Genomic DNA, 25,326 nt, shown 5'->3' on the forward strand with positions numbered 1-25,326 from the left:
TGGAAGATGATATTGTTCAGCTTTATAAGGATCTAAATAACTTGTCATGTGAGGATATCCAGCATCTACTAGGTAATACTTACCTGCAAAATAGAAATTCTATAATTGAAAAAGAATTAAATAAACTTATATAGAAATGTATCGTAAATAATATATTATAACTAACATGTAGGTGGATGAGGAAAGTGCAAATAAAACTATTGAATAATATAATAAAAAAATATGAAACAGTGGCAATAAACCTATTGAATATTATAATAAATTGGTCATGGGTCTTAAACACATATCAAGTGCATGATAAAGACAAAGAAGAAAAATGTTTGAATAATATGATAAAGACAAAGAAGAAAAAGTAGTAGGAAACATTACCTAGCATGCTCCTCACGGCTATGACTATGATTGTTTTTTCAAGTGTTGGGTATGTGTAGGGATTGCAAAATTAAAGTGCTGGTTATTTAAAAAAAAAAAGATAAAGTGAAGTGGTGGCAACAATATGTTTATATGGTGGCAACAATTTTCATTGGGTAAATTTTATACAAAGGGTATTATGTAATTAATGAAATATGTCAAGGATAATTTTGATATTATATATTTTTTTGGAAAAACTCTCTAACCTCTACTCCCAAAAGCGCAAATTTTGAGTTTTTGCTAGTAGATGTAAATTAGCTTATTTAAGCTAAAAAAAACTCTACTCACAAAATAATCAAATACCATAAAAATTTTTAAAAAGTTCTTATGGGATTAAATAAGCACTTATATCTCTTAAATAAATCATACCAAACAGGCACTTAGTGGAAACCCTAGGCTCCATATTTTAATATTTTTAATTCTATTAAATTAAATTTGATTTAAATTAAAAATAAAAAATAACGTTACTTTTTCTTGTCATAGGAGCCCACCTTGTAAAATAACACAAGACTCCTTAGACACAAGCACATTATATGGAGCCTTCCACTAAATAATATATTTAGGCTTTTAACACAAATAACTAGTCATCTTACTTCTTAATCCAACAGCGACACGGTCAATTAAATGAGCTAACACGGGGATGATATGGGTACATACAATAGTGGCTACAATAATTAGGCTTGTAATTAAATTAACCCAATTATTTAATTTCAAATCTACTCCACTAAAAATTGGAATTGACCTCCATAATTGTATGCTATCTAGGATAGTGTACTCGAATAATAATTTGACCATGCCACATTGATTTCTTTACTGCATAATCCTTTGTACCACTTTGTTAATTAAATCAATATCTCAACTGTCCAATCAATTTAATTACATCTTATTCCTTAATACTTACTGGTTTTCTCTAAGTATCTTTTTCAACATACTAAATATATTGACACACTCTGGCTAGAGAATTCGATGATCAAGAGATGGGTTTTCAACATATTTAGTCTAATTATTTAATTCCAAATCTATTCCACTAAAAGATTGGAATTGACCTCCATAATTGTATGCTATCTAGGATAGTGTACTCGAATAATAATTCGACCCATGCCACATTGATTTCTTTACTGTATAATCCTTTGTACCACATCGTTAATTAAATCGATATCTCAACTGTCCAATCAATTTAAATAAATCTTATTCCTTGATACTTTTTGGTTTTCTCTAAGTATCTTTTTCAATATACTAAATATGTTGACACACTTTGACTAGAGAATTCTATGATCAAGTTTCGAAAACCCATCAAGAAATGTGTTGTATAAATTCTATATTGTTAATTTATAACTCCAATACTCATAATTGCTCTCACCAAGATACCGGGTAATCTTAACTACACGTATGTGTCGTGCCCATTGGTAACTCAAATAGAATAACAATTACGATCATAAAATTATAACTAACTCAAGATTAAGATTACAATAAAATCAATGCCTATGAGATTTAATAAGTTTGACAATTATTACAAAGTTAATTAAATCTCATATGTGATCATATTCAATGTAGTCATACTACATCAATAAATTCATATATGAATAAAACAAATCATTCAATAAATTTATTACAGTTTAAACATAAATAGAGCGCTCAATTCTATTTATCAACTACAAACTTAATTTATTTAATCATAAGATAACTTGTATTTATGTCTTTTATGAATCCATATGATGATCACATAAATACATATAATATGATTAAACGAACTTTTATTCAAAATATTTATGCAATTGAAAATGTCTCAAATATTTTATTAATCAGAAAATAAATTAATTAATATGCTTTAAAAAGCATATAATCCCAACAGCTCCTTCTCTACGTAGCCGCTACTGCTCCATCTCCATGTAGCCGTTGCTGCTCCGCCTTTAGTGCCTGGACTACTGCTGCTCTATCAACTTATCTCTTGCTGGTATTTATTTTATTTGAATAAATAAAAGAGTAATTATTTGAATAATTTTGAGTAATTATTTTTTACGACATGTTATATTGTGGATTGTCTCAGTTCATGCCAAAATTTTAGAATTGATTATTTGTTCATACTTTTGTTGCATGAAGTATGACATTGAGTTTGTTGTCTGTGACTCCAAAAATGTTGCTTTATTAGAGAGAAAATCAGTCAAGCAAATTCAGCTTTTTTTTTATTAGAGAGAAATAGAGATTTGTCAAAACTTTGTTTTTTATGGCATTCACTTAAATAGTTTGTAGCTTGTGGAAGTGAGAAAAAAAATAGAAACCCATTTTACCAATTTAATTAATTGATTATAATACAATAGCATTGATTGAAAATTTTTGTTTTGCCCTGAAAAAATGAGTTAAAAATAATTTGACGAGAGCTTGCCCTTAATTTGAATTGGTCAATTTGTAGTAGAATATATTTGATTTTAATATGTTCAATTTTTAATATATGACGTATTGTTGAAATAGTTTCATACTATATTGAATTTGATTAATTCCAAAATTTTAAGCTATGTATGTTTAGAAGTAGTTTCTTTAATTTCATTAATATTTGATATATGCTATTTTTTTAATTTTTTAGTAATAAGATATGGATCTCTGTGATGTTGATAGTGAGGATAAGGCTAATTAGTTTAGTCGGACTGAAACCGCTTTTATTCATATAGTGTACAACCATGTTAAAAAGATTGATTTACAAACATCAACTTTCACTAACAAAATTCGGACCACTATAAGTGATGAGTTATTTGAATAATACCAAAAAAATTTCAATATATAGCAACTTAAGTCCAAGTTTAATAGGTTGTGCAAAAAAAAAAATCAAGAGTTTTATGACTTAATAGCTTATATTGGGTTTGGTTGGGATCCTATTTCAAATACAATCGTAGCATCGGAAGTTGTTTGGGCTAAATATATTAAGGTAAAATTTATCTCTATAATATATTATGTTGCTTTTTATTAAATTAATTTTTTTTGTGGTTTATACACTTATTTTTTTCCTTAGAGAGTGCTTGAAATCAAGTCATATCGCAAAAAAGGATTAGAGAATTACCAAATTCTAGGGGAGATATTTAACACCATTATAGCTTCTGGCCATTTACGTTTTTCCTCTAACCAAGTTCCATTGTCCTCGAATGAGGATCATGAATTAGAAGAGAATTTTCTTAGTCATGGAGTTCATGTTGATATTAAGGATGATGTCAATTCAATGGAACCTTTTTCCCAAAGTAGGACAGGAAAAAGGCCTCGTCAACCAGTTTCAACTACAACTGAGTGAATTAAAAAAAAAATAATCCTTCGAGTGAGTTTGATAGTTACTTTAAAATGGCTAGTTCAGTGATGAATGCTAGATTAGAGATACTTAAATGTAAAAGTGCGAAGTCAACTTTTTAATATGTTGAAAGTGGTCTATTGAAGAGTGTATTGAAGTTGCATGGAAATTGGGAGATATTGATGGAGATACATACAATAAATTGATGGATGAGCTAGTGCCTAATATTGAAATGGAGGAAAGTTTTTCTAAGCATGCCTAGAAATATGAAAAGATATTGGTTAACTAGTTTGCAATATATTTTTTAAGATGTAATGTGTTTAACTTAGATGTTGTTGGTTGTGAACTATGTGCATGTTCCTTTTTTTTTGGAATTTGTAGTATTTTTATTTGTTGAACTTTATTTTATTTTTATGAGTTGAAATTTATATGTTAAACTTTATTTTATTTTTGTGAGTTAAACTATGTAATGTTTTTATTTATGTATTTGGTACAATATTATTAGATGGTGTATGAATTTGTATTTGTATATTCACTTTTTTTTATCAATTATGATATACTTGAGATATAATTTGTGATTTTTTTTTTAATCAGAGTAGAAAAATGAACAACAACAACAATGAAGATAATGATATTGAAAGTTTAACATATATTGAAGAAGATGTTTTAGAGGTTGCCATTGCTATAAAAATACATGAGAAACAACAACATGATATTAAAAGGCAATGTTATACAGGACAAGTGTCCGATATTGAATTTGTTCAAGAGTTGTTAAATGGTCATCCTTATAGGATGTATAACATGTTTCGCATGGATAAAGAAGTTTTCACTTGATTATGTTATACACTTGAACGTTTACAATTGTTAGAGCATGATAGACATGTTTGTATCAACGAGGTTATGGCATTTTGCTTATATATATTGTCCTATGGCGTTATTGAGCTGGTTGTATCTTAGCGTTTTCAATGTTCAGTTGATGTTGTGTTTACGCATTTTAAACGTGTGTTAAAAGCACTTTGTCACTTAACAAATCACATTATAAAAGCAAAACCTCAGGGAGACGCCACCAAAGATTAGAAATAATCGAATTTTTTCCATATTTTGAGGTAAGAATTTTAATACATGTTACTTCAATGTTTATGTGACATTAACATTAACATTTGGTTAATAAATTAATAATGGTTACATGTTTTTATAGAAGTGTATTGGTGCAATTGATGGAATCACATTGCTGTGTGGTCACCAGTGCATAAACAGACATCATATTTAGATAGAAAGGCTTAGGTGACTCAAAATATTATGTGTCCATATTCTTTTGACATGATGTTCACATTTGTATATACGGGTTGGGAAGCCACTACCAATGACTCAAGGGTATTTATGGATGCCTTAAATAAACCAAAATTTGGGTTTCCACGTCCAAAAAAAGGTAAGAATATTGCAAGATTTTATATATGTATAAATCTTTAGCCTTTTTTTTAATTAAGTTTTGTTTTATTGTTTTCATATTTTAGGTTATCACTACCTTGTGGACATATTGTTTTCATATTTTAGAATATTACTATTGATACATAAATATGAAAGGATTTTCAACGCCGTATAGAGATAAGAGATATCATTTACGTGATTATAGAGGAGCAGGTCGAGCACCTAGAGGTCCCTAAGAATTGTTTAATCAGAGACATTCATCATTGCATAATGTAATTAAGCAATGCTTTAGTACTTCAAAAGCACGATTTTCAATTTTAAAGGATATGCATAATTATAGTTTACGTAAGCAACGTCTAATTCCAATTGCATGTCGCGTTTTACATAATTTTATTCGACGAGAAAATGCAAGTGATAGTTGTTTGATGACTTTTATGTGCTACATATGATTACCAATGAAAAAAGGATACTAGTAGGTCACTTACTAATATTGATTTATCTCCAATAAATGTCACAGAGATGAATGCTACAAGAGATAAAATTGCAATTGCAATGTGGCATGATTACAAACGTAATGCATGATATCTATCATGTAATTTTTTATAATTATTTTGTTTAAATCATATGTGTTGTAATATTTATCTTAATTATAGTGTAAAAATAATGACAATGTAAAACTTTTTTTATCAATGCTAATACTAAAGTTTTATCCTCATGTAATTTTTTATAATTAAAAAAATTATTTATGGTATGTTTCTATATGTATTAATTAAATAATTATTTTCTAACAATAAATAAGAGTTAAATGTTTAGTAAAAATCATTTTTGAAAATGATACTGCCGAACACATATTCTCTGTTTTTATCATTTCCAATTATGTCTACCGAACGCATATTACCATTTTCAGTTTCAAAATATAGGATACAGAAAATTATACTAGACACATACTTAAATATGAAATATAGCAACTGCAAAACATATTTCATTCTTATTTTTGTTTTCAGAAAATACAAATTCAAAAATAATACTGAACAAGCCCTAGATTTTCTATTTTTCATTCAATTTCTATTTTTTTTTCCTTTAAAGAGCAGTACAATCCGAGCAGATTGTACAAATTGTATCTGATTGGATTTGAAGCAAAATTCAAATCTAATCTGTATTTGTTCGGATAAAATCTATCTGAATCTGATCCAATGCCTACCCCTAGTTGATTTGCCATTTGATCCAAAAATTATTGCATGAAATCTTGTTCTTCAATGATTGAAGAGTTGCTAGCACTAGCTATTTGATTTTGATTACCATGGATATTTTCTAGCTCAACTTCTTAATTATCATATCAAGCAAATAATACATCATTCGTTGATATCTTTCTAAGAAAATTATGTATTACCATGCCTGTCACTATTATTTTCAAATAATTAAAAATACATAATTTAATTCACTACATAAACAAAAAATTATATACTCTAAAAGTTCCATTGACACCAAACAAAATATTGACACACATGAACTAGAAAAAAGATATCAAGCTATCTTGGAAAACTATAAATACATCCAACTCATTTTCATCACACTTCATGCTCATCCACAATGGTGTATGAATTAGGTATTTTTACCTCACAATCATCATCTTCTAAATTAATTGATTAGAGTTTTAGATAATATCAATGATACATTGCACATTTCTGGTTTCCCTTCCATTTTAGAACTCTAAGTATAAGCTTCAGTTTCTACTGAATTTGAGAACAATGCATCCAACTCTTCAGTATTTGCTAAAGGTTTATTGCAAAATTCGTTAGCTTCTGGACATTTTTATTCAATCAAAATAAATGAATAATTAATTATCTTTACATTGTAATATTTTAAATAATTCAATTAAAAAGAAAATAAAAAGATGCTACCTTCAATTATTCTTCCTATTTTTTAGGTGGCCAATCAAAAGTACGAGTAGTAGAATCATAACCATGTCATGTTGCCATTTTTAAATCCAACCATGCAAAGTTTGTCTTTTCATATAATCCCACCCATTTTAGAGTTGTTTCAGGATAATAGATTTTACTATTAATATTTTCAGTTCTTGAGAAAGTCCAAGCAACTGACTTCAAGGATGTCCCAAATCTATTTCCTGTGTTTGCTTCACGTGTGCAAAAATCAATAAAATACTTCTTATAAGTATGATCGGTTCAATTCGCTCTTTCCACTTGTGATGATATTTATAAGAAAATTCTACAAAAATCAATCAGTGGAACCAATAGTGGACTGTCCATGGAACCAATTCACTCTTAAATTATACACAAACTACATGCCAAGCTACTCCACACACATATATATATATATCCTTTCACAATGGTGGAATTTGAGGGCCAAATAAATTTTCATTTGTTCAAAGGAAAGTACTTGGCTTTATGTAGATAAGCATGTTACATACAAGTCAATAAATAATTAAGGAAATCATGAATTCATGATGGTTTGCAATAAAATTTAAAAACAGGAGCAATATAAATTGGAAAATGACATAGCACTTCCTAACACTAAAGGCAGGTTTATAAATACAAATTAAGAATAATGCCTTTGATTATTGATGATGGAAAGATTGGAGAACTTGATGAGAGAAGCAAAATAAGGAGCATGTTGGTAGGGGAAAAAAAAAGAAGATTATATAATGGGGTAAATGTGCAAGCATAGGTTTTGAAAAATCAATAATAAAATAGGGATTTTTTTTTTACATTAGAAATTAGTTGACTTATTTAAATTTTTTCATTTAGTTGAAAGTCAAAAAATTAACTTATTTTATCAAGTAAAAATTATTTAGAAAGTCCTGTTAACTTATAAGAGAGAACACCTTTAATTGACTTAATTAATTAAGTCAAGTTATTTTAAGTCATTAAATCAAAAAAATAAATACCTCCTTATCTTTTAACAGGTACTAAATTTTAAAACCACTTAAGTTGACGAAATAAAGAAATAAAAATCAAATTACTTTAATTTTTTTTTTTTTTTACTCTTTTGACATTCACGACCAGGGCTTGGGATAATAGATTAATATTACAAATTAGTATTTAGTGTAAACTAGTAAAGATCAAACGATTCATGCAAATGCAATCATGCTTAACTACGCTGGTGTTACAGCACATTCATGAAACACGACCTGGGCTTGGGGATTTTTGATTCATTTTATAGATAAATTTTACAAACTAATATTTAGTAAAATCTAGAGGCTAATGACTTTAGTGCGTCTCCTCCAAGGCATAAGGGGTGTCTCAGTGCCGGCGACGGAATGCGATGGTGGTTCCTCGGAGTGGGCTGCCAATGGGCATGAGTTGTGGCTTGTGAGTGAGTAAAATGGGTGGAGGTGGATGAGTGACATGGACGAGTTACGATGATAAGATTTTTATTTAGAGAAATTATATTTACACCATATCTGTTTTGTCTTATCCTATGTACACTTAACTATTACAAAATTTTAACATATTTTTTGCATCACTTATGTTTTTAAATTTATATTAATCAATTGGGCAAAACTATAGTACCACAGTGGTATTATACCACAGCTGGATCCAGACATTGGATTCAGGCCACAGTGGCACCATAGTTGGACCCACCCAATCAATAACTTTAAAACTAAAAATTTAAATAAAATAACTATTTTACCACTAAATAAATTGAAAGACTATTTTATCTTACAAAATTTTTAAAAATAAAAATATTATAATTACAAGAATGCCTCTAAATTTAATAAAACAAATAAATCTCAAAAACTAAGATATTAATTTTTATAATTATAATTTTAAATGACAATTTTTGTAATTATTATTTTTCTATTATTCAAAGTAGATTTAGACTATTATTATTCCGATGATTAATTTAAACAATGAAAATTGTTTGATAATTGTGATAGTATGATTGATAAAGAAAAAAAAGAGGAAAATATTTGAGATGAGTATTATTCGTTTTTTAGGTCAAAAGAATTAAAAGAATCAATAATATTTTATCAATTAGTTAACTAGTACTCAAACATCCAAATTTTCAATAATATTTTGTCAATTAATTAAATGATAATTATAATTTTTTTTTAAAAAAAATGTTGTGGGATAAAATTATCTTTTAATTTATTTAAGGGTAAAATAGTTATTTTATTTAAATTTTTCTTGTCAAAGTGATTAATTGATACATGTTTAGAAATAAATCAAATAAAAGTAGTGCAAAGAGCATGTTAAAATTTTGGTAATGATTAGATGTACACATGACAAAACAAAATATTATAGAGGTAATTTTCCTTTTATTTGTCTATTTATTTTATGTATAGTATTTTGCACTAATTTATGTGCAAATGGTAGCAATCTTTAGACATTTCAGCACTACTGCGGTACTGCCAAAGGGACATACTTTTAACATTTGAGTAACAGACATGGTGGTTAAGAGTAGAGCTATTGATTATATACAATTGAATTTTCAATTTTTTATATTCGGTGCTTGAATTTATTTGCTGAGCATGGTGAACAAAATGCCATCTCTTTAATTTTATGAATCCAAAGGAGCCTCCGCTTCTATTTTTATTTTAATTAGGAAAATAAAATAGGAATTTTTAGAACAAATATTAACTTTCAAAATCATCTGAGGGGTACAATAAGAAGAGGAGTTTTAATAGGAATATTGAGGAGGGGTGCCAATGGTACTACCCGGTGATAAAACTAGTTGAACCAAGTGGGTTCTTGGAGCCCACTATAAAGACCGCCCATAAAAGAGATTTGCCGAAAGTCCGGCCCAAGAATAAAGAAGATGTGATAGAATACATCTCGCCTCCATCAACCTCCTATCACAGCTGGCGGCTGTTCAATCCTAGGGTTTGAAGTTCTGATGCTCACAGTAAGTTCATTAGCACTCAATCTTAACAGTAATTTTATTTATTATTATTTTTTCAGTAAATTCTATAACAAGAGGGTCTACAAAACTAGCGAAAGTAAAATCAAAGTTCAAATTTTGACCGTTATGTGTTTGCCTGCTCTGATTTGGTTTATATGTTATCAATTTTTGCTTAAAGTGTAGTTAAATTTTATATTTTACAATTAGGCTTGCTTAATAGTCCATTTTCATAACAGTTCAAATTTATATACCCCACTTTGGCTTGAAGAAAAATTTGAGCTTTTGTGGGTTGAGCCATAGATATTTTGATTCTTTTCCCCCCTATTTTTTCAGTTTAAAACTAGTATAATAATATTGGAAAATTATGTCCATTATGGTGTAAAATTTTCTCAAATTTCTTTGTATGATGTTTACAATCATTTGTTGTAAGAACGTGATATTGGGTTTTCTAAACTTGCTCTTGTATACTTTAAAGTTGTGTTTATTTTAGCTGTTTTAAAGTTTCTTTAACTCAGAAGTGTTAATTTCTTATGCTTCAATATATCTACTGTCATTTTTTTTTCCTTTTGGTATAGAAAGCAGAAATGCGTTGTTTAATCCTTCTTTCTCACTGGCAGTTGTTATGGATAGGCAGCTTGTCTAGTATCTGACTTATTGAGCACAAATGGAGAGCACATCTAATCAAGTCATTGATTCAGATGAGAGTGAAAGGTATTTGCAAGTTGCAGGCTATGATGAGAATGACTTAGCTGATGACGACCTGTCAAAAAATATTGAATTATATACAGGTGAAGTTGACAAGATCTTAGAACAGTCTTTTGAAAGTTTACCCTCTGTAGGTGATGCTGAAGAACCATATATTGGCTTGGAGTTCAAGTCAAGAGATGATGCTCGAGAATTTTATGTTGCTTATGGCAGGCGGACAGGGTTCACTGTACGCATCCATCATAACCGGCGTTCACGAATAAATAATGTGGTTATTGGTCAAGATTTTGTTTGTTCAAAAGAAGGTTTCCGTGAAAAGAAATACATGTACAGGAAAGACAGAGTCCTTCCTCCACCACCTATAACCCGAGAAGGCTGTCCTGCAATGTTAAGGCTAGCTTTAAGGGATGGAGACAAGTGGGTAGTCACCAAATTTATAAAAGAGCACAATCACGAACTAATGTCTCCCAGTAAAGTACCCTGGCGAGGTTCTACAAAAAATTTTATCAGTGAGGTAACTTATCTTTGTCTTCTAACCAGACAACATATAGTTTGTTTAACAATTATTTCTTAAGATTATTTGAATAGTAATTTTGAGTGTATAGTCAATCTATCATGTCAAGCATTTGTTACCAGTTAAGGGCCACAGCAGGTTGTGCGGATTGGCTATGAATAATTTCCAGTTTTACAGCTTGTATCCATTATCTGTAGGACCAGAAATATCTACCACTTTGATGGTATATTTCTGTAGTTTCACCCACCTGTTCTCACCTATTTGACTTTGTGTATTAACAGGATGAAAAAGATCGGAGAATACGAGAACTGACCATAGAGCTCAACAATGAGAGACAGCGTTTTAAACGTAGGTGTGCAGCCTACCAGGAACAACTGAATATGGTGTTCAAGTTTGTAGAGGAACATACCGATCACTTGTCCGGAAGAGTTAAAGATATAGTTGATAACATAAGAGAACTTGAGGACGAGCAACCAGAAAATTCAGATTGCAAATGTGTTTAGTACTTATTAGTCAGTTTTAGAAATTAGAACACTGTACATCTATCTTCATTTTATTTTTATTTTTTTTCTATTTTTACTTCCAGCTGACACTGTGTTGCTAATTTTATCATCATTAGTCATTAAATGCTTTGGGTTCAACAATGGAAGCCGGACTGTATCCATTTATTTGATTGTGTTTTACATGTGCAATTGAAATAAAAAGATGGTTATTTAGCTCATTGATCAAATTCTCATGAATTGTCTACATACACAGCCATATAACAAGAGGGAAATAGCAGTCCAATTGAAATGCCCCTTAAAATTTGCCCAGATTTAGCAATTAATGTAACGAGAGATATTACCTCCAAAGAGGAAGTCAAAGCTGTAAACATCCGGTTTAAAATGCATTGACTACAACTAAGGACTTACAAATGAAACTATCTCTTCTGTTTCTTTAAAAGTGAAGCAGCACGCAGAAACATCTTATCAACTTCATCAAAATGGAAAGAGTCTTCATCTTTCCCCAAAGATTTGACATTTCTCAAGTCAATAGATATTTGCCGGAGGTGTTCTTCGAAATCTTCATGCTCTTCATCATTTTGCACTGGAAATTTATCAAACTGATCCAAATAAAGTGGTCGGAGTTCTGCCTTCTCCTCAGTTTCTGTCTCGGAGTCGGTCTCAAAAATATCTGATAAATCTTCAGAATCTGATGCCATCAATGACTCAGTTGTAGGATCATTTTCAGAACACTCCATCATGCTTGGAATGCTTCCAAAGTCTGGCTTATCTAGTTCAGTGTTTTGGACATCTTCTGCCGCATCAGATCTATTTTCAGCTCTTGTTTCAGCCTGTGCTCGATGCAACTCTAGTTCCTGCTCAAGTTTTGGAATATATTTCCTAACAGCTCGAAGGCCATCTCTATATTTAGATTTATCCAAAGCCTGTAACAGAGAAATGAAAAGGGAACGCTAAATATCGTATGAAAGATTTTGAAAAACAGAATAGATGGACATGGGTTCAAAACTTACAACTAGAATGAGGACAGATCACTTAACGGTTAACAGCAGAAAGAAGAATATGATGCATTCAGCATATTTATAGAGTGTATGGATCAAGGAAGAGAAGCAAAACCTTCTTTCTAGAGAGTGTGATCCGAGGTGACATTATCTCTGTTGGGGGTTGAGCATAATTCTTCCCTCTGTACATGATTATTGTATTTTCTTCATGAATTTCAAGAACAATGCCTCCAGTCAGTCTTGCTAGCTCAGCTGCAATCTCCTTAACCTCCTCTGCTGAGAATGTCTTTACAATCACCTTCAGAGTCTGATGTTTCTTCCAATGCAAGTGCATGTTCAGAATTACACCCTGGTATATTCCTCGTCTTCCAACTGGAACGTAATTCTTGCACTTGCGACCCATCTTCAGAAAATAAAAGTGCTCTTCTGGTGTTAATATCTCTGGATCATGGGTCATTTCTGAGGACTCCTTCGGTTCAATCTTTTTCAATCCTTCAACAATCCTTTCCTCTTTCTTCTGAGCCTGGAAAAGAACCAGTAGCAGAATAGACCCTAAGCATCTAAAACCAGGATGATAAATGGTCATAATCCAACAAGTTGATACTATGTTGAATATCTAAAATAAATCTTTATTTCTGATCAAATCCAACTCGAAGTCAATTAAGAGAATCACATTAAACTGGATGTTTACCTTTCTCAGCTTATACAAAATTTTTTCTTCGGCCGTCATCCTTTCATACTCTTTCTTCTTCTTATACCTAAAGTGCTTTAACCACCTTACAACTGCCCGTTTTCCCTTGAGTTTTTTCCTCTTAACTTTAGCAACACCGGCTCCGTCAGCAGATGAGCTATTTTCAGAACTTTCCTGTTTCTCCACAACTTTTTCAATAGAATTCCGCAAAGGAGCTGAATGTATCCACAGACGCCCCTCTATTGAGAATCTTTTTAAACCATAGCATGGTCCAAAAGCCTTGCACAAAACATCAACCATGCTACTGCAATGTAAGCTAAGTCTCATGCAAATTCCAAACTTACAGATATAAACTAATTTAAGCCTAATAAATTACAAACGCAACTCAATCAAACAAATTTCTTTTTTACATTTTGAAAATAAATAAATAAAAGATTCAATTTTTACACATATTGAGAGTGGGAGAGAGCAGTACCTGATTCTTTGAAAAGGATATTTATTATAAGAAAAGGGTTTGAATATGTGGAATTTCGAGAGGAGAATCTTGAACTGCGGAGATTTACGAAGAGCCATTGAAGCTGAGGAAACCAAAACCCTTCCCCCCATTTTCTCAATCTGTTTCTGTTTCAGTTGTTTGCTCTCGAGCCGGTCCAGTATTTCTAAAGTCTCTCGACCGGTTGAGCCGGTCTCGGTTCTGCCCGCAGACGCGGCCTGTTCATACAAAAGGCCCCTTACCTTTGTAGGCCCATTACCTCGTAACCACATAGTAACAGTGTATTTTTGTTATAATTATTGACATTAATACTAAGTTACTAATCAGATAATTCCTGAAACACAACTAAATCATTTGAAATTAGTGTTAACAAATAAACAAAAGATTGAACTGGAAAATAATGATAAAGGTCACCAATCAATAAGCCGATATAAAACATTGATATGATGAAAAATGAACCCAGAAAAGGGACATTGTATACTCTTTCTAAATGAAATGATATAACAAGTTACCCTCGATGAGGTTCATTTAATTCTAATTCATAGAACTCTTCTAATACAAGATTAATTATTTATTAATCATCTCAAGGCAGCAAATCCACCGCCTTTCATCATCTGCTTAAACTCATTGTAATTCACCATTCCATCTCCATCAACATCAACTTTCTTTATCATCAACTTGCAATCTTCTACGGTTCTTCCTTGCTTGAGCCCCAAGGAAGCCAAAACTGATCTCAATTCTTCTACTGTTATATAACCGTCTCCATTTTGATCAAACACGTTGAATGCTTCTTTCATGTCTTCTTCCTCGTCTCTCTCATCCATTATCGTTTGATACAAGGATCCAAACTCATTTATGTCTACGTAACCGTCGCCATTCACATCTATTTTTTCAATCATTTGAACCAATTCATTATCAGGAATATAGATTCCCAAATTTTTTAATGAGTCACTTAACTCTTTCCTTGTGATCTTTCCATCTCCATTCCTGTCAAACATTTGAAAGACTCGACGAAGTTCCGTATCCATGATGATCGCTTAAAAAACAAAAACACACCGACAAAAACAACTGATAACAAATGATGCAATACAATAATAAAAGAAGCTTAGGAAAGTTTATATAAATGTGATAACAGAAGTGTAACTGAAAATAACACAAGCAATAATTTGTTAAAGAAGATATGAACAAAATAGAAATATGTGGTGAGTGTGAGGAGAAATTTAAGAAAGATTAACAAAACAAAATCAAACGAAACAATTGGTTATTAGTGTTGATAAACTATGAAGAGACCAGTGCTTTTTTTGGAGTGTTTGGTTTGTTGAGTATGTCCTAAAATATAGAGCGGCAATTTGTGGCTAATTAATTTTGGTACTAAATTTAGATGAGGATGAAATTGGAGTTGGTTAAAAATGGATTATTAGTATAACATTTTGGACGGTCGGTTTTGATGGGATTTACTGAAAAAGTTGAGTGGTAAAAATGGAGGCAAAGAAGCATGACACGTGGAGATCTCTTATTAAAATAAAATGGATAATATTAAATGGTTAGAATTTATATTCAAAGGTAATTATTGATTTAAAAATTCTAGCACATTATATTAGTTCTAGGGAAAAAAAAGAATAAATAAAGAAGCTAGATTTTTCTTTTTTCTTTTTATAAAAAAAGAAGGGGAAAAATAAAAGCAAACTTATAAGAATAGTAGCACAACTGTAGCCCGTAGGTTGGTTTATTTTATCTGCAATAAAAGTTATATGGACATAAGTTAATAATTGGTTCAATAATTAATTATTTAGTTATTAAGTAAAAATTGGACATAACATTTATTTTAAGTGGAAATAGGATGTTGTTTAATAAAATGTAAACATTGGTCCATTAAATTAGAATAAAAATAATAAAAAAGGACTAATGGGCTTCCTATATAAGGTCCTTGACTTGGATCCAAGCAGCCCAACGGAGAAAAGAAAGCCCATTCGATTCTAAACCCCAACCCTAGTCTTTGCTCCTTTTGTGTATAAAGTACTTGCTTCGACCATCGTCTAGTAATCTCCTCCGCCTCCAGTAGCCAAGGTCGATTCTTCTGTGTTCATTTTCTGAATCTGTATCTATGTTTTCTTTTTTCTTTTCTTTTTTTTTTTCCTTTATATTTGTTTTGGAAAAGTTAATTTATAATTTAGAGAGCCAAGCAAGTCAGCTTCTTGACTGGATCGAAACAGGAAAACGATCCAGGCAATTAAATATTTTAATAAACTTGCGAAATGGAACTCGCCAGTCTCACTCGCCTGAATCTGACCCTTCTTGATTTTTCAGGCCCTTTACCTACTGGCATATTTTTAATTCCCAGTAAGCAAACGCACTCTGTCCCTAAACCGTCTGTTGAAAGACGAATGTTTTGAGGCAATTTCTTCGTTTGCGAAAGCAAATGTGAATACCCAGCTCACTCGTCTATATGATCTCAGTCATTTACTTATGTGATCATATCGGGCACATGGCTTGGTTACATCTTAGTGCTAATAATATTTCATTTTGACTTGAATTTGTGATCTTTATAAAGGGGTGACGATTGCATTTGAATGTAGACGCGGTCGCCCCTTTTTTTAACTATTTATCTAAATTATTCTTTTTCCTAATTTAAAATAAAATCGAACGTGCGTTTTGTTGTTGTTAGACAATTCGTAATTAACTTGTTTTGCCACCGGTGTCTGTCTGGTCGGTTAATTGGACGATCAAGATACAATTTTATTATGGCAGAAGCTAGTAAATGATCTACTTTTTCGCGTACGGGGCGGGCGTTGTTATTCTGAACACCAGCAATTATAACCATTCTGGAAGCCAAGCCAACAAGAAGAGAGTGTGTATAAAGAACAAAAATTTTAAGTTCAATAAATGGAAGGATTTGGAGCACATTTTAAGACCAACCGTAATTGACGAGAAGCATAATCTAAAATGCTTCTCTTCAGAAAGGCATGGAAAAAGCCACATGAAAAAGAAAAAGAATGAGAAACTTTAAACAACCATCTCTTTGGGATCTTCTTTGATGTTTATAACTACTATGACACCATTAATAAAGTGATCCAAACAGAACATGACTGAAGCAAAGTGATCTTCTCTGATCATCTCTATATTGAAGCGGTATTAACAATGCTTAATGAAGGAAAAACACCTAAAAGGACAATCTCGAAGCCTCTACTCTAAAGAGCCAAATCAATTGAAGAGAGTTTATTCTTCTCAACTAAAAATCAGGCTTAACAAGCTTCTGCCAACTTGTACACTCTCTTCACCCATTTACAGTTTGCACTCCTGGAGTCAACCTCACATTCATGATAAAAAGTTGAAATAACAGAATATCCTTATGATAAATCACAAGACTAAAACCTCATCCAAAATTATGGATAACAATGTTAGTCCAAGGCATCTCACTAACACTGAGAAACAGAGATGGTAGCAAATTGCAACTATAACTCAACACTCAACATATGCCAATATTATAATCTCCTTTTCACTCATTCATTGCCACAATACCCTACCCAGCTATGTACATTCTCCAGCTAAATGACCTAAGATTATGCTAAGGCTAGTCAGTGTAAATGATATCATTTGAATGAAAATAATATACATATTAAGAGCAGATTTACTAGTGCTTTACCAAACTCAGCATGGGATTCTAAGGGGTTTCTACTGATATATATTTGAATCCACATTACAACTAGAAAGTAAGATTAGCCCTTTCATCTACATGGTATGTATATCCAACATTTTGATGAAATCCATTATATTGTTACAAATTAAAGACTAAATCGATGAATCAGCTGTGAGATTTCAACTAGAATTTTAGAAATGGCTTGCCACATTCAACAGGAACTTCATAGAACTACAACAACACCACGAAGTTCCATTGAAACATTAATATCTTGATGCTTAATTCCATGAATATTATTAATGATTCACAAAGCTAAAGCACCTACAACAAGATAACAAAATGGAATTCCAAAATGTCCACATTCATAAACTTCAAAGGCAATCTCACGTACAAGAAAGCCATGAACATTAAACAAACATATGGAAACAGTTCTTAATCGCCGTAAAAAGTTTAAATCTTTGACAATTATTACCTCCCCAGAAGCACAAAAAACGCACCGTTTTAACCAAAAATAAATAAACATTACGGAGTATCCCATGGCCTGGGCTCGGGAACAGCCACGACCATGCCTTCAAGATCGTGCGTGAGCACCACCTGACACCCGAGCCTGGAATGCAAATTCAACACGCGAGCGCGTGAGTTCCTCTTGAGCACGTACTCCTCTTCGTAGGATCTCGGAGGCAGCCTATCGAGCCACTCTTGAGCAATGTTGACTTCGCACTCGGCGGAGCAGGCGTCGATCTCTTCTAATCGGTGGGAGGCAGGGTCGATGAGGCCACTGTTGGTCAGAGCTTTGAGGAGAGTCTGACCGGCGAGGCCAATTATCGGGCGCTTCTGGCCGTCGGGGTCGATGGCGAAGAGGTGGACGATTCGGTCGGCGACTTTGGCGGAGGGGGCGGCGGTAGCGGAGGAGCGGTGGGTCAGGGATTTGGAGAGGGGAGAGAGTGAAGGAAGGCGATGGATTTGGGAGGAGAGTTTTTGGAGTGTTGATATCGCCATTCTTTCGAGAAAAATTGGGGCTTTGATTCGATGTGAGCTATTTTGATTTCGTAACTTTTGGTTACTTGCTTCTCTCCTGTTAGTACCGTAAGGTGAGGTCAAGTGAGTTGTTATTATATTATATATAATTTTTTTAATTTAATTTTCTCTTACAAAATTAAATTCAAATACAGATAATATTTTTAACATAATAATGAACTCAAGTTTATATTCAATTGATTTGACAAATATATTTACAAAGCAGATGTTTGCCCCTAATCAAACCCAGGTCAAAACCTAAAACGGCACCAAAATGACGTCATTTCATTATTATTATTATTATTATTTGTTTTGATTTACCGCACCGTTTGGCTTAGAAAAGGCAAAAGCAACAACAACCCAGCTTTTATCTTCCTCTTTGTTTCACCACACAACCCGAACATAGAACCCAATTGTAAAAGCCAAAAGCAACGAGAATGTAGTTGCTTTCTCTTCCTCTAGGCGATAGGGTTTGGCTTAGATCACGCTCAAGCAAAAGCTTGAACAAGGATGAGTTTCAGCATTATCCTTCAAAGATGAGTTTGGGCATTTACAGTGGCTGTGAAAATTTTCTAATAGAAAATTCGTTTTCTATGTGGCTTTGCAATAAGGTAAGGTACTGTCTTCTTTGGTATAAAGTTGAGTTTCAAAGCTTGAATTTTGCTTGATGTTGATTAATAAGCGGGTATTGGATTACAAATGGTAATTTCAGGATGTGGTTGGAGCTAGATCGACAAAGGAAAGAGGAAATATTAGGTTGTGGCTGGAGCTGGTGGCTGGAACTCGATCGATGAAGGAAATGAAAGGGAAAATATTTAGTTATGGTTGGAGTTGGATCGACGAAGGAAACGAAAGGGAAAATATTTGGGTGGAAAAACAGCGTCATTTTTCATTAACAATCCACATTACAACCCAAACACAGCTCCATCGACAAAGAAAATGGGAAATATTTGGCAAGGAAAAATGGCGTCGTTTTTGGCTTTAGCAAAACACTATATTTAAATTTCGAGGTTTGACCCGGTGTAAATATCATTTTCCTTACATTTATATGTATATCAATTACAAAAGTGATGAGATAAAATTGGAGACAAAATCAATAGAATAAAGACATGTCTACGGATGCTTGGTAAATTAAAATAAATGATTTATCTTTTTATTGTGAGATGATAAAACTTCTCTTAGAAAGTCCCATTAACATTTAAATGCAGCCTATTTACGAAGTCTCAAATTTGTTAGGAAATATGTCTTTTTTTTTATAAGAACATTTCCTAAATTTCTCTTATCAGTAATTTTCTTATTCAGAAGAATTCTTATTTAAGATATAAGTAATATTTTAACATTAAACTTTTTAAAAGAGGAATACAACTTAGATAAGGAAATGAATACTTCTCCTATAAAAAATAATCAATATGTATAAGGAGGTTGAGTTCACTTATTTGCATAACACAATAATCAGTTTCTCTGTAATTAAATATTTTTTAATGTGAGAGAAACGATAGATCTATTCAGAGATTGTGTTTTATTGAGATTTTGAGTATGAGAAAAATACTAGAGTGATTACAATAATTTTAAAATAGTATATTTTTCTCTTGTCGTCCTTGGTGGCTGTAGTTTTTTTTTGGATATAAGAGTTTTTAACATAAATTATTGTGTTGTGTGATTGATTTTATTCTTTATCTATTTTCTATTTATTATTTGTTTGATATTTTTTTCTTGTAAGATATTGGGTGTGATTGAAATTTCCTAATAAGTTGTATCAAAGTTAAAGTTGCAACACAAAGCAAAGATGTCAACAATGAGGTTTTTAAAACATGTAAAGGAAAGAATAGAAAAGTTTTATGGAAGAATCAATTTTAGCTTGTGGAAAGTTCAAGTTAAGGATTTGTTGATTCAATCTATTTACACAAGGAAAGCAAAAGTGATGTAAACCATATTTGTATAGTGGAAACCCTTAGAGGTATGTAAACAATCAAGACACTTTAAAGAAGATTGTTGGATCAGAGCAAATTCGGCAGACAACTTTAAATCAGTAAATGAAAATACTAGTAATATCAGTTTGTAGTGTATCTCTTTTCTCCATGAGAGACTCTTTATCCTTTTAGGTATACCATGGAAGATGATTTATTACTACTGAAGGGTCCACAAGATTTGCACACAAGGTATGATTTGACATTGATGCAAAGTATGTGGTAAAATTTTTATGTTAATAACTAAAGACTCGCAAGGAAGGCAAACATGAAAATAGGTATTTTCAGAAAGGTCGTTGACATGTGCTAAATACATGTACTCTAGGTAAGATGGAGTATAATAATTTTCGGTGTAGAGAATTACGACTGTTGGATATATGACAAATTTTACCTATGGTGGAGTGATTCTCATAAGTCAACAAGGTAGAGACGACATAGCTATGTGGATACATGATGGATCATATTTTGTCATTCAATTGAAAAGCTTGCCAAGGTGGAGATTGTTAGGAATTATGTCTCTTTTTTCAACAAGGACAATTCCTAGGCTTTTTGTACTTTGTAGTTTTTTTTTTTTATTAAGAAGGATTCCTATTTAAGAAATAAATAATTTTCCTTTAGAACTTAACTTATTCAAGAAGAAATACAATTTATATAATATAAATAATATTTTTCTTATAAAAAATAATCACTTTATATACAGAAGTTGAGTTTGTTTGTTTGCATAACTTAACAATCAATTTTTCTGCAAGTATACAATATTTAATGTGAGAAAAATAATAGGTATATTGAGAGATTATGTGTTATTGAAATTTTGGGTGTAAGAAAAAAATTAGCGTGATTCTAGTAAATTTTCAGATAGTGAATTTTTCTTTCATTGTCTTTAGCGACTGTGGTTTTTCTCCAGTATAAAAATTCTTCGACGTAAATTTATGTTATATGATTAATTTTATTCTCTATCTATTTTTTATTTATTATTTATTTAATATTTTTACTTGCACGATAAAATTTCCCAACAAAATCATACCTGTTAACCTTTTAAAAGAATTGAAAGAAAAGGAAAAGACTCGAATGCTGTGAAATTTTATTTGCTTGTAGTCTTTTAAATTGGTGGATGATACTCCCCCATGGCTGCATGACACTGGAAACAAACCCCACAAAGCTGGGCACTTAGATTCAAAGTGCTCGATTATGACAGAAAACCTGACAAGCAAGTAAAGGATTTGATACATAACTCAAAACCAAAGACAAAGGAAGCACAAAACTTTAACATTTTATATTACACATGAATAGTTCCACAATTCTGTTTTAATGCAATCATTCCTCACATTAGCTGAAACACACAAATTATCCAGAGTTTGATTCAGGATACTCAAAATGATGAGCACGCAACACCGCGGCCCATGTTCTGACCTGCAGGAATGTTTTAGCTCTGTACAGAGTGCAAGCCACGCACAAGCTAATCATGCTATAATCAAGGGAAAAATTGTCATTGATCACAGTCCAGGGCAATCAGGTCCTGGAAAATCAGCTTCTGTTCAGATTTTTAGCTGCACGAAAGTGGACCCAGGTAAGTTCAATTCTTTACATAACATCAAACTCCTATTGGTAACCTGCTAATCTTTCTTTTCTTGTTGCAATATCAGGCACTGGTAAAGGCAAGTTGAGTCATATAGCATACCTCAAGAATGGAAAGAGCCATAAGCATAATGGTACAAAAACCACAACTTATAAATTGAAGTTCTATGTCGAGCCTGATTTTGGAAATCCAGGGGCTTTTGTTATAGAAAATCAGCATAAGTATAAATTTTTCCTTCAAGCTGCAACCCTCCGCGCTCCGGACAAACAGGCTATCCATTTCGATTGCAGGTCTTGGGTCTATCCAATCAAACTGACTAAGACACCCCGGATTTTCTTCTCAAACAAGGTAAGCTGTAATCTTTGGTCTCAACTCTTTTCTTGTAATCTTTGGTCCCAATTCTTTTCTTCTTTTTCAAATCAATTTAACCCCCAATCTCGTGTGGCCTTGCTAGAGCTATCTTCCAAGCGAAACACCAAGTACTCTTAAGGATTTGAGAAAACAAGAGCTTATAAGCTTGAGGGGAGATGGTATTGGAGAGAGGAAGGAATGGGAAAGAATATATGACTATGATTACTACAATGATCTTGGCGATCCTGATATCGGTCCTGAACATGCTAGACCTGTATTGGGAGGCTCTGAATCACTTCCATATCCTCGCAGGGGGAGAACTGGTCGCCCTAAATGCCGAGCAGGTAACCTCATTGACCCTTTTCCAGTTTCATTGGCGAACAATAAATTCTGTGTTCACGCCAGTGTGACAACCAACTTTTGCGACTTTGATAATTTGTTTTATGAACATAGATCTCTCCACTGAGAGCCGACCAGAGAAAATCAACTTGGATATATATGTCCCCCCTGATGAGAGGTTTAGTCCCAAGAAGTTGTCTGAATTTATTGGAAATTCGATCCGTGCTAGTCTGCATTTCCTTATCCCTGAAGCAAAATCCTTGCTTGAAAAAGATCCCCATTTTCGGTCATTTGATGAGATAAGAGGCATGTTTTCAAGCAACAAAAGCCGGAAAGTGGAGGGATGGTTGACAAAGAAACTGCAGAAATTAGTACCGGAACAGCTATTGAAACAGCTTACACGTGCAAGCAAAGGAGACCCCATGAAGTTCCCAGAACCTCAAATTATAGCAAGTGATGCAGCCTACTATCTTCCATTCTTATTCTATTTTTCTTTGTTTCCTTCTAGTTTTTGGCATTTTAAATGATAGCTATTAGCAACTCAAACTCCCTTATTTTGTGCTCCTTTGTTATTTAGACAATGACCTGGCTTGGATGGAAGATGAGGAGTTTGGACGCCAAATGCTTGCTGGAATCAATCCTACACGTATTCGCTGCTTGGAGGTTTTCACTAACCAATGCAAAATTTCTTAAATCAAATTCAATCAAAACCAAAAATTGAAGCAAAAACAATTTCCTTAAAATGATAACACACAGCGCACACACAATGTTCTAATTTGAGCATACCTTGCAGGTATTCCCACCGAAAGGGAAAAATGGAAAGATGAGTTCAATAACACTAGCAGACATAGAAGGCAGCCTCGATGGCCTGGATATTACACAGGTAGACATGTCATTTTCCTTTCTTCTCATTCATTCTGAGGCTTCAATGAGTGCATTATCTATCTTAGAGGCAAAATTTAACGTCCAATAAGCGAAGCAGGCAATGAACCAATGGCGAATCTATATCTTGGATCACCACGACTATCTCATGCCATTTTTAAGCAGAATTAACACTAGCAGCGTATGTGCTTATGCATCCCGAACACTACTGTTCTTAAGAAGTGATGCCACGTTAAAGCCAGTGGCAATAGAGCTAAGCCTCCCTAGCATATCTAGTGACGAGGTCAACAGGGTTTTTCTTCCAGCAAAGGAGGGTATTGAAGCAGCATTGTGGCAGCTTGCCAAAGCTCATGTCCTAGCTAATGACTCAGCTTACCATCAACTAGTCACCCATTGGTGAGTTCACATACTTTTGGGGTACAATTGTCAGAAAAAGTTCATGCAGTACTTAATATATGGTGCGTTTTTTATTTTCCAGGTTGCATACTCATGCAGTGGTCGAGCCATTCGTCATTGCCACTAGAAGGCAGTTAAGTGTGATGCATCCTGTCCATCGTCTATTAGATCCTCATTTCAAAGACACCATGCATGTAAATGCATTGGCTAGGAGTATCCTCTTAAACGCTGGTGGAATCCTTGAGAAGACATTGTTTCCTGGTAAAATTTGTATGGAGTTGTCTTCTGAGCTCTACAAAGAGTGGAGATTTGATGAACAAGCCCTCCCAAAAGATCTTATTAAGAGGTATTAACAACACTATCTCTATGGGTTTAGCATACACAACAATATCATACATTTTAACTCATGACATCAATTTTTCAGACGTTTAGCACTGGAAGACTCAGACTTGCCTACGGGGTGTCAAATTCTCTTCCAAGACTATCCCTATGGTTTAGATGGACTTGATGTATGGCTTGCCATTATGACATGGGTCAAAGATTATTGCTCCATCTTCTACAAAGATGATGATTCTGTCAAGTGCTGACGAGGAAATCCAAGCATGGTGGAAAGAAATCCGAGAAGTAGGTCATGGTGATAAGCGCAATGCGAGCTGGTGGTTTGAAATGAACTCTCGTGACAACCTAATACAAGCTCTAACTATTCTCATATGGACTTCGTCAGCCCTTCATGCTTCAGTGAACTTTGGGCAGTATGCATATGCTGGATACCCTCCAAATCGTCCCACACTATGTCGAAAATTCATTCCGGATGAAGGAACACACGAATTTGCAGAGTTATTAATTGATTCAGACAAGTACTATCTTAAAATGCTACCTGAAAGATTTGCGATAACCCTTAGTACTGCATTGGTAGAAGTCTTATCGCGGCATACATCAGATGAAGTTTACTTGGGGCAGAGGCAATCATCAGAATGGACAGATGATCAGGAGGTTTTGCTAAAATTTGAAGAGTTCGGTGAGAAGTTGAAAGAAATAGAGCAAAAAATCGTGGAGAGGAACAGAAATGCCAGGCTTAAGAACAGATGGGGACCTGCCAAGATAGCGTACAAACTTATGCATCCCGATACATCAAACGTCAAAAACGACGGAGGCCTCACAGGAAAAGGTATCCCAAACAGTATATCCATTTAACGCAAGTTCAAGTACATTCAATAAAAACTATTAAGCGCTTCTGGGTGTAATATCAAACTCTTGTACTTTTGTAATTTTTTTTTTAAAATTCAG

The 25,326-nt window shown here is 32.9% G+C and overlaps 5 protein-coding genes across 7 annotated transcripts; 2 read left to right on the plus strand and 3 right to left on the minus strand.

Annotated features, from left to right (window-relative positions):
* Positions 1-9,883: 9,883 nt before the first annotated feature.
* Positions 9,884-11,910, plus strand: LOC18051660 (protein FAR1-RELATED SEQUENCE 5). Of its 2 annotated transcripts, none has more exons than XM_006447910.2 (3): positions 9,884-9,973; positions 10,588-11,189; positions 11,471-11,910. In XM_006447910.2, exons 2-3 carry the CDS (start codon positions 10,635-10,637, stop codon positions 11,690-11,692), a joined length of 777 nt encoding a protein of 258 aa, XP_006447973.1. In that variant the 5' UTR covers positions 9,884-9,973; positions 10,588-10,634; the 3' UTR covers positions 11,693-11,910. The 2 variants fall into 2 exon arrangements, with proteins under 2 accessions (XP_006447973.1, XP_006447974.1); XM_006447911.2 differs by lacking the exon at positions 9,884-9,973 and having other exon boundaries at positions 10,588-10,681; positions 10,810-11,189.
* Positions 11,882-13,995, minus strand: LOC18051661 (uncharacterized CRM domain-containing protein At3g25440, chloroplastic). Of its 2 annotated transcripts, XM_024191635.1 has the most exons (4): positions 13,857-13,995; positions 13,382-13,682; positions 12,806-13,213; positions 11,882-12,615 (listed from the first exon to the last, which is right to left on the minus strand). In XM_024191635.1, the coding sequence occupies exons 1-4, from the start codon at positions 13,985-13,987 to the stop codon at positions 12,109-12,111; spliced, it is 1,347 nt and encodes a 448-aa protein (XP_024047403.1). In that variant the 5' UTR covers positions 13,988-13,995; the 3' UTR covers positions 11,882-12,108. The 2 variants fall into 2 exon arrangements, with proteins under 2 accessions (XP_024047403.1, XP_006447976.1); XM_006447913.2 differs by lacking the exon at positions 13,857-13,995 and having other exon boundaries at positions 12,806-13,250; positions 13,382-13,471.
* Positions 13,996-14,452: 457 nt separating this feature from the next.
* On the minus strand, positions 14,453-14,902 carry LOC18051662 (calmodulin-like protein 3). The gene has a single exon (XM_006447915.2). The coding sequence runs from the start codon at positions 14,900-14,902 to the stop codon at positions 14,453-14,455; it is 450 nt and encodes a 149-aa protein (XP_006447978.2).
* Positions 14,903-17,782: 2,880 nt separating this feature from the next.
* LOC18051663 (rhodocoxin) lies at positions 17,783-19,149 on the minus strand. Its single transcript, XM_006447916.2, has one exon. The coding sequence runs from the start codon at positions 18,508-18,510 to the stop codon at positions 18,034-18,036; it is 477 nt and encodes a 158-aa protein (XP_006447979.1). The 5' UTR covers positions 18,511-19,149; the 3' UTR covers positions 17,783-18,033.
* A 2,620-nt stretch (positions 19,150-21,769) lies between these two features.
* Positions 21,770-25,322, plus strand: LOC18051664 (linoleate 9S-lipoxygenase A). The gene is given in 10 exon segments (XM_024190619.1): positions 21,770-22,062; positions 22,139-22,419; positions 22,526-22,766; positions 22,876-23,214; positions 23,339-23,424; positions 23,555-23,644; positions 23,744-24,039; positions 24,122-24,385; positions 24,464-24,620; positions 24,622-25,322. Coding segments are annotated over 10 exon segments (2,559 nt in total). The 5' UTR covers positions 21,770-21,869; the 3' UTR covers positions 25,234-25,322.
* Positions 25,323-25,326: the final 4 nt, after the last annotated feature.

This window comes from Citrus clementina, unplaced genomic scaffold (genome assembly GCF_000493195.1).
Source record: "Citrus clementina cultivar Clemenules unplaced genomic scaffold, Citrus_clementina_v1.0 scaffold_2, whole genome shotgun sequence".
NCBI lineage: Eukaryota > Viridiplantae > Streptophyta > Magnoliopsida > Sapindales > Rutaceae > Citrus > Citrus x clementina.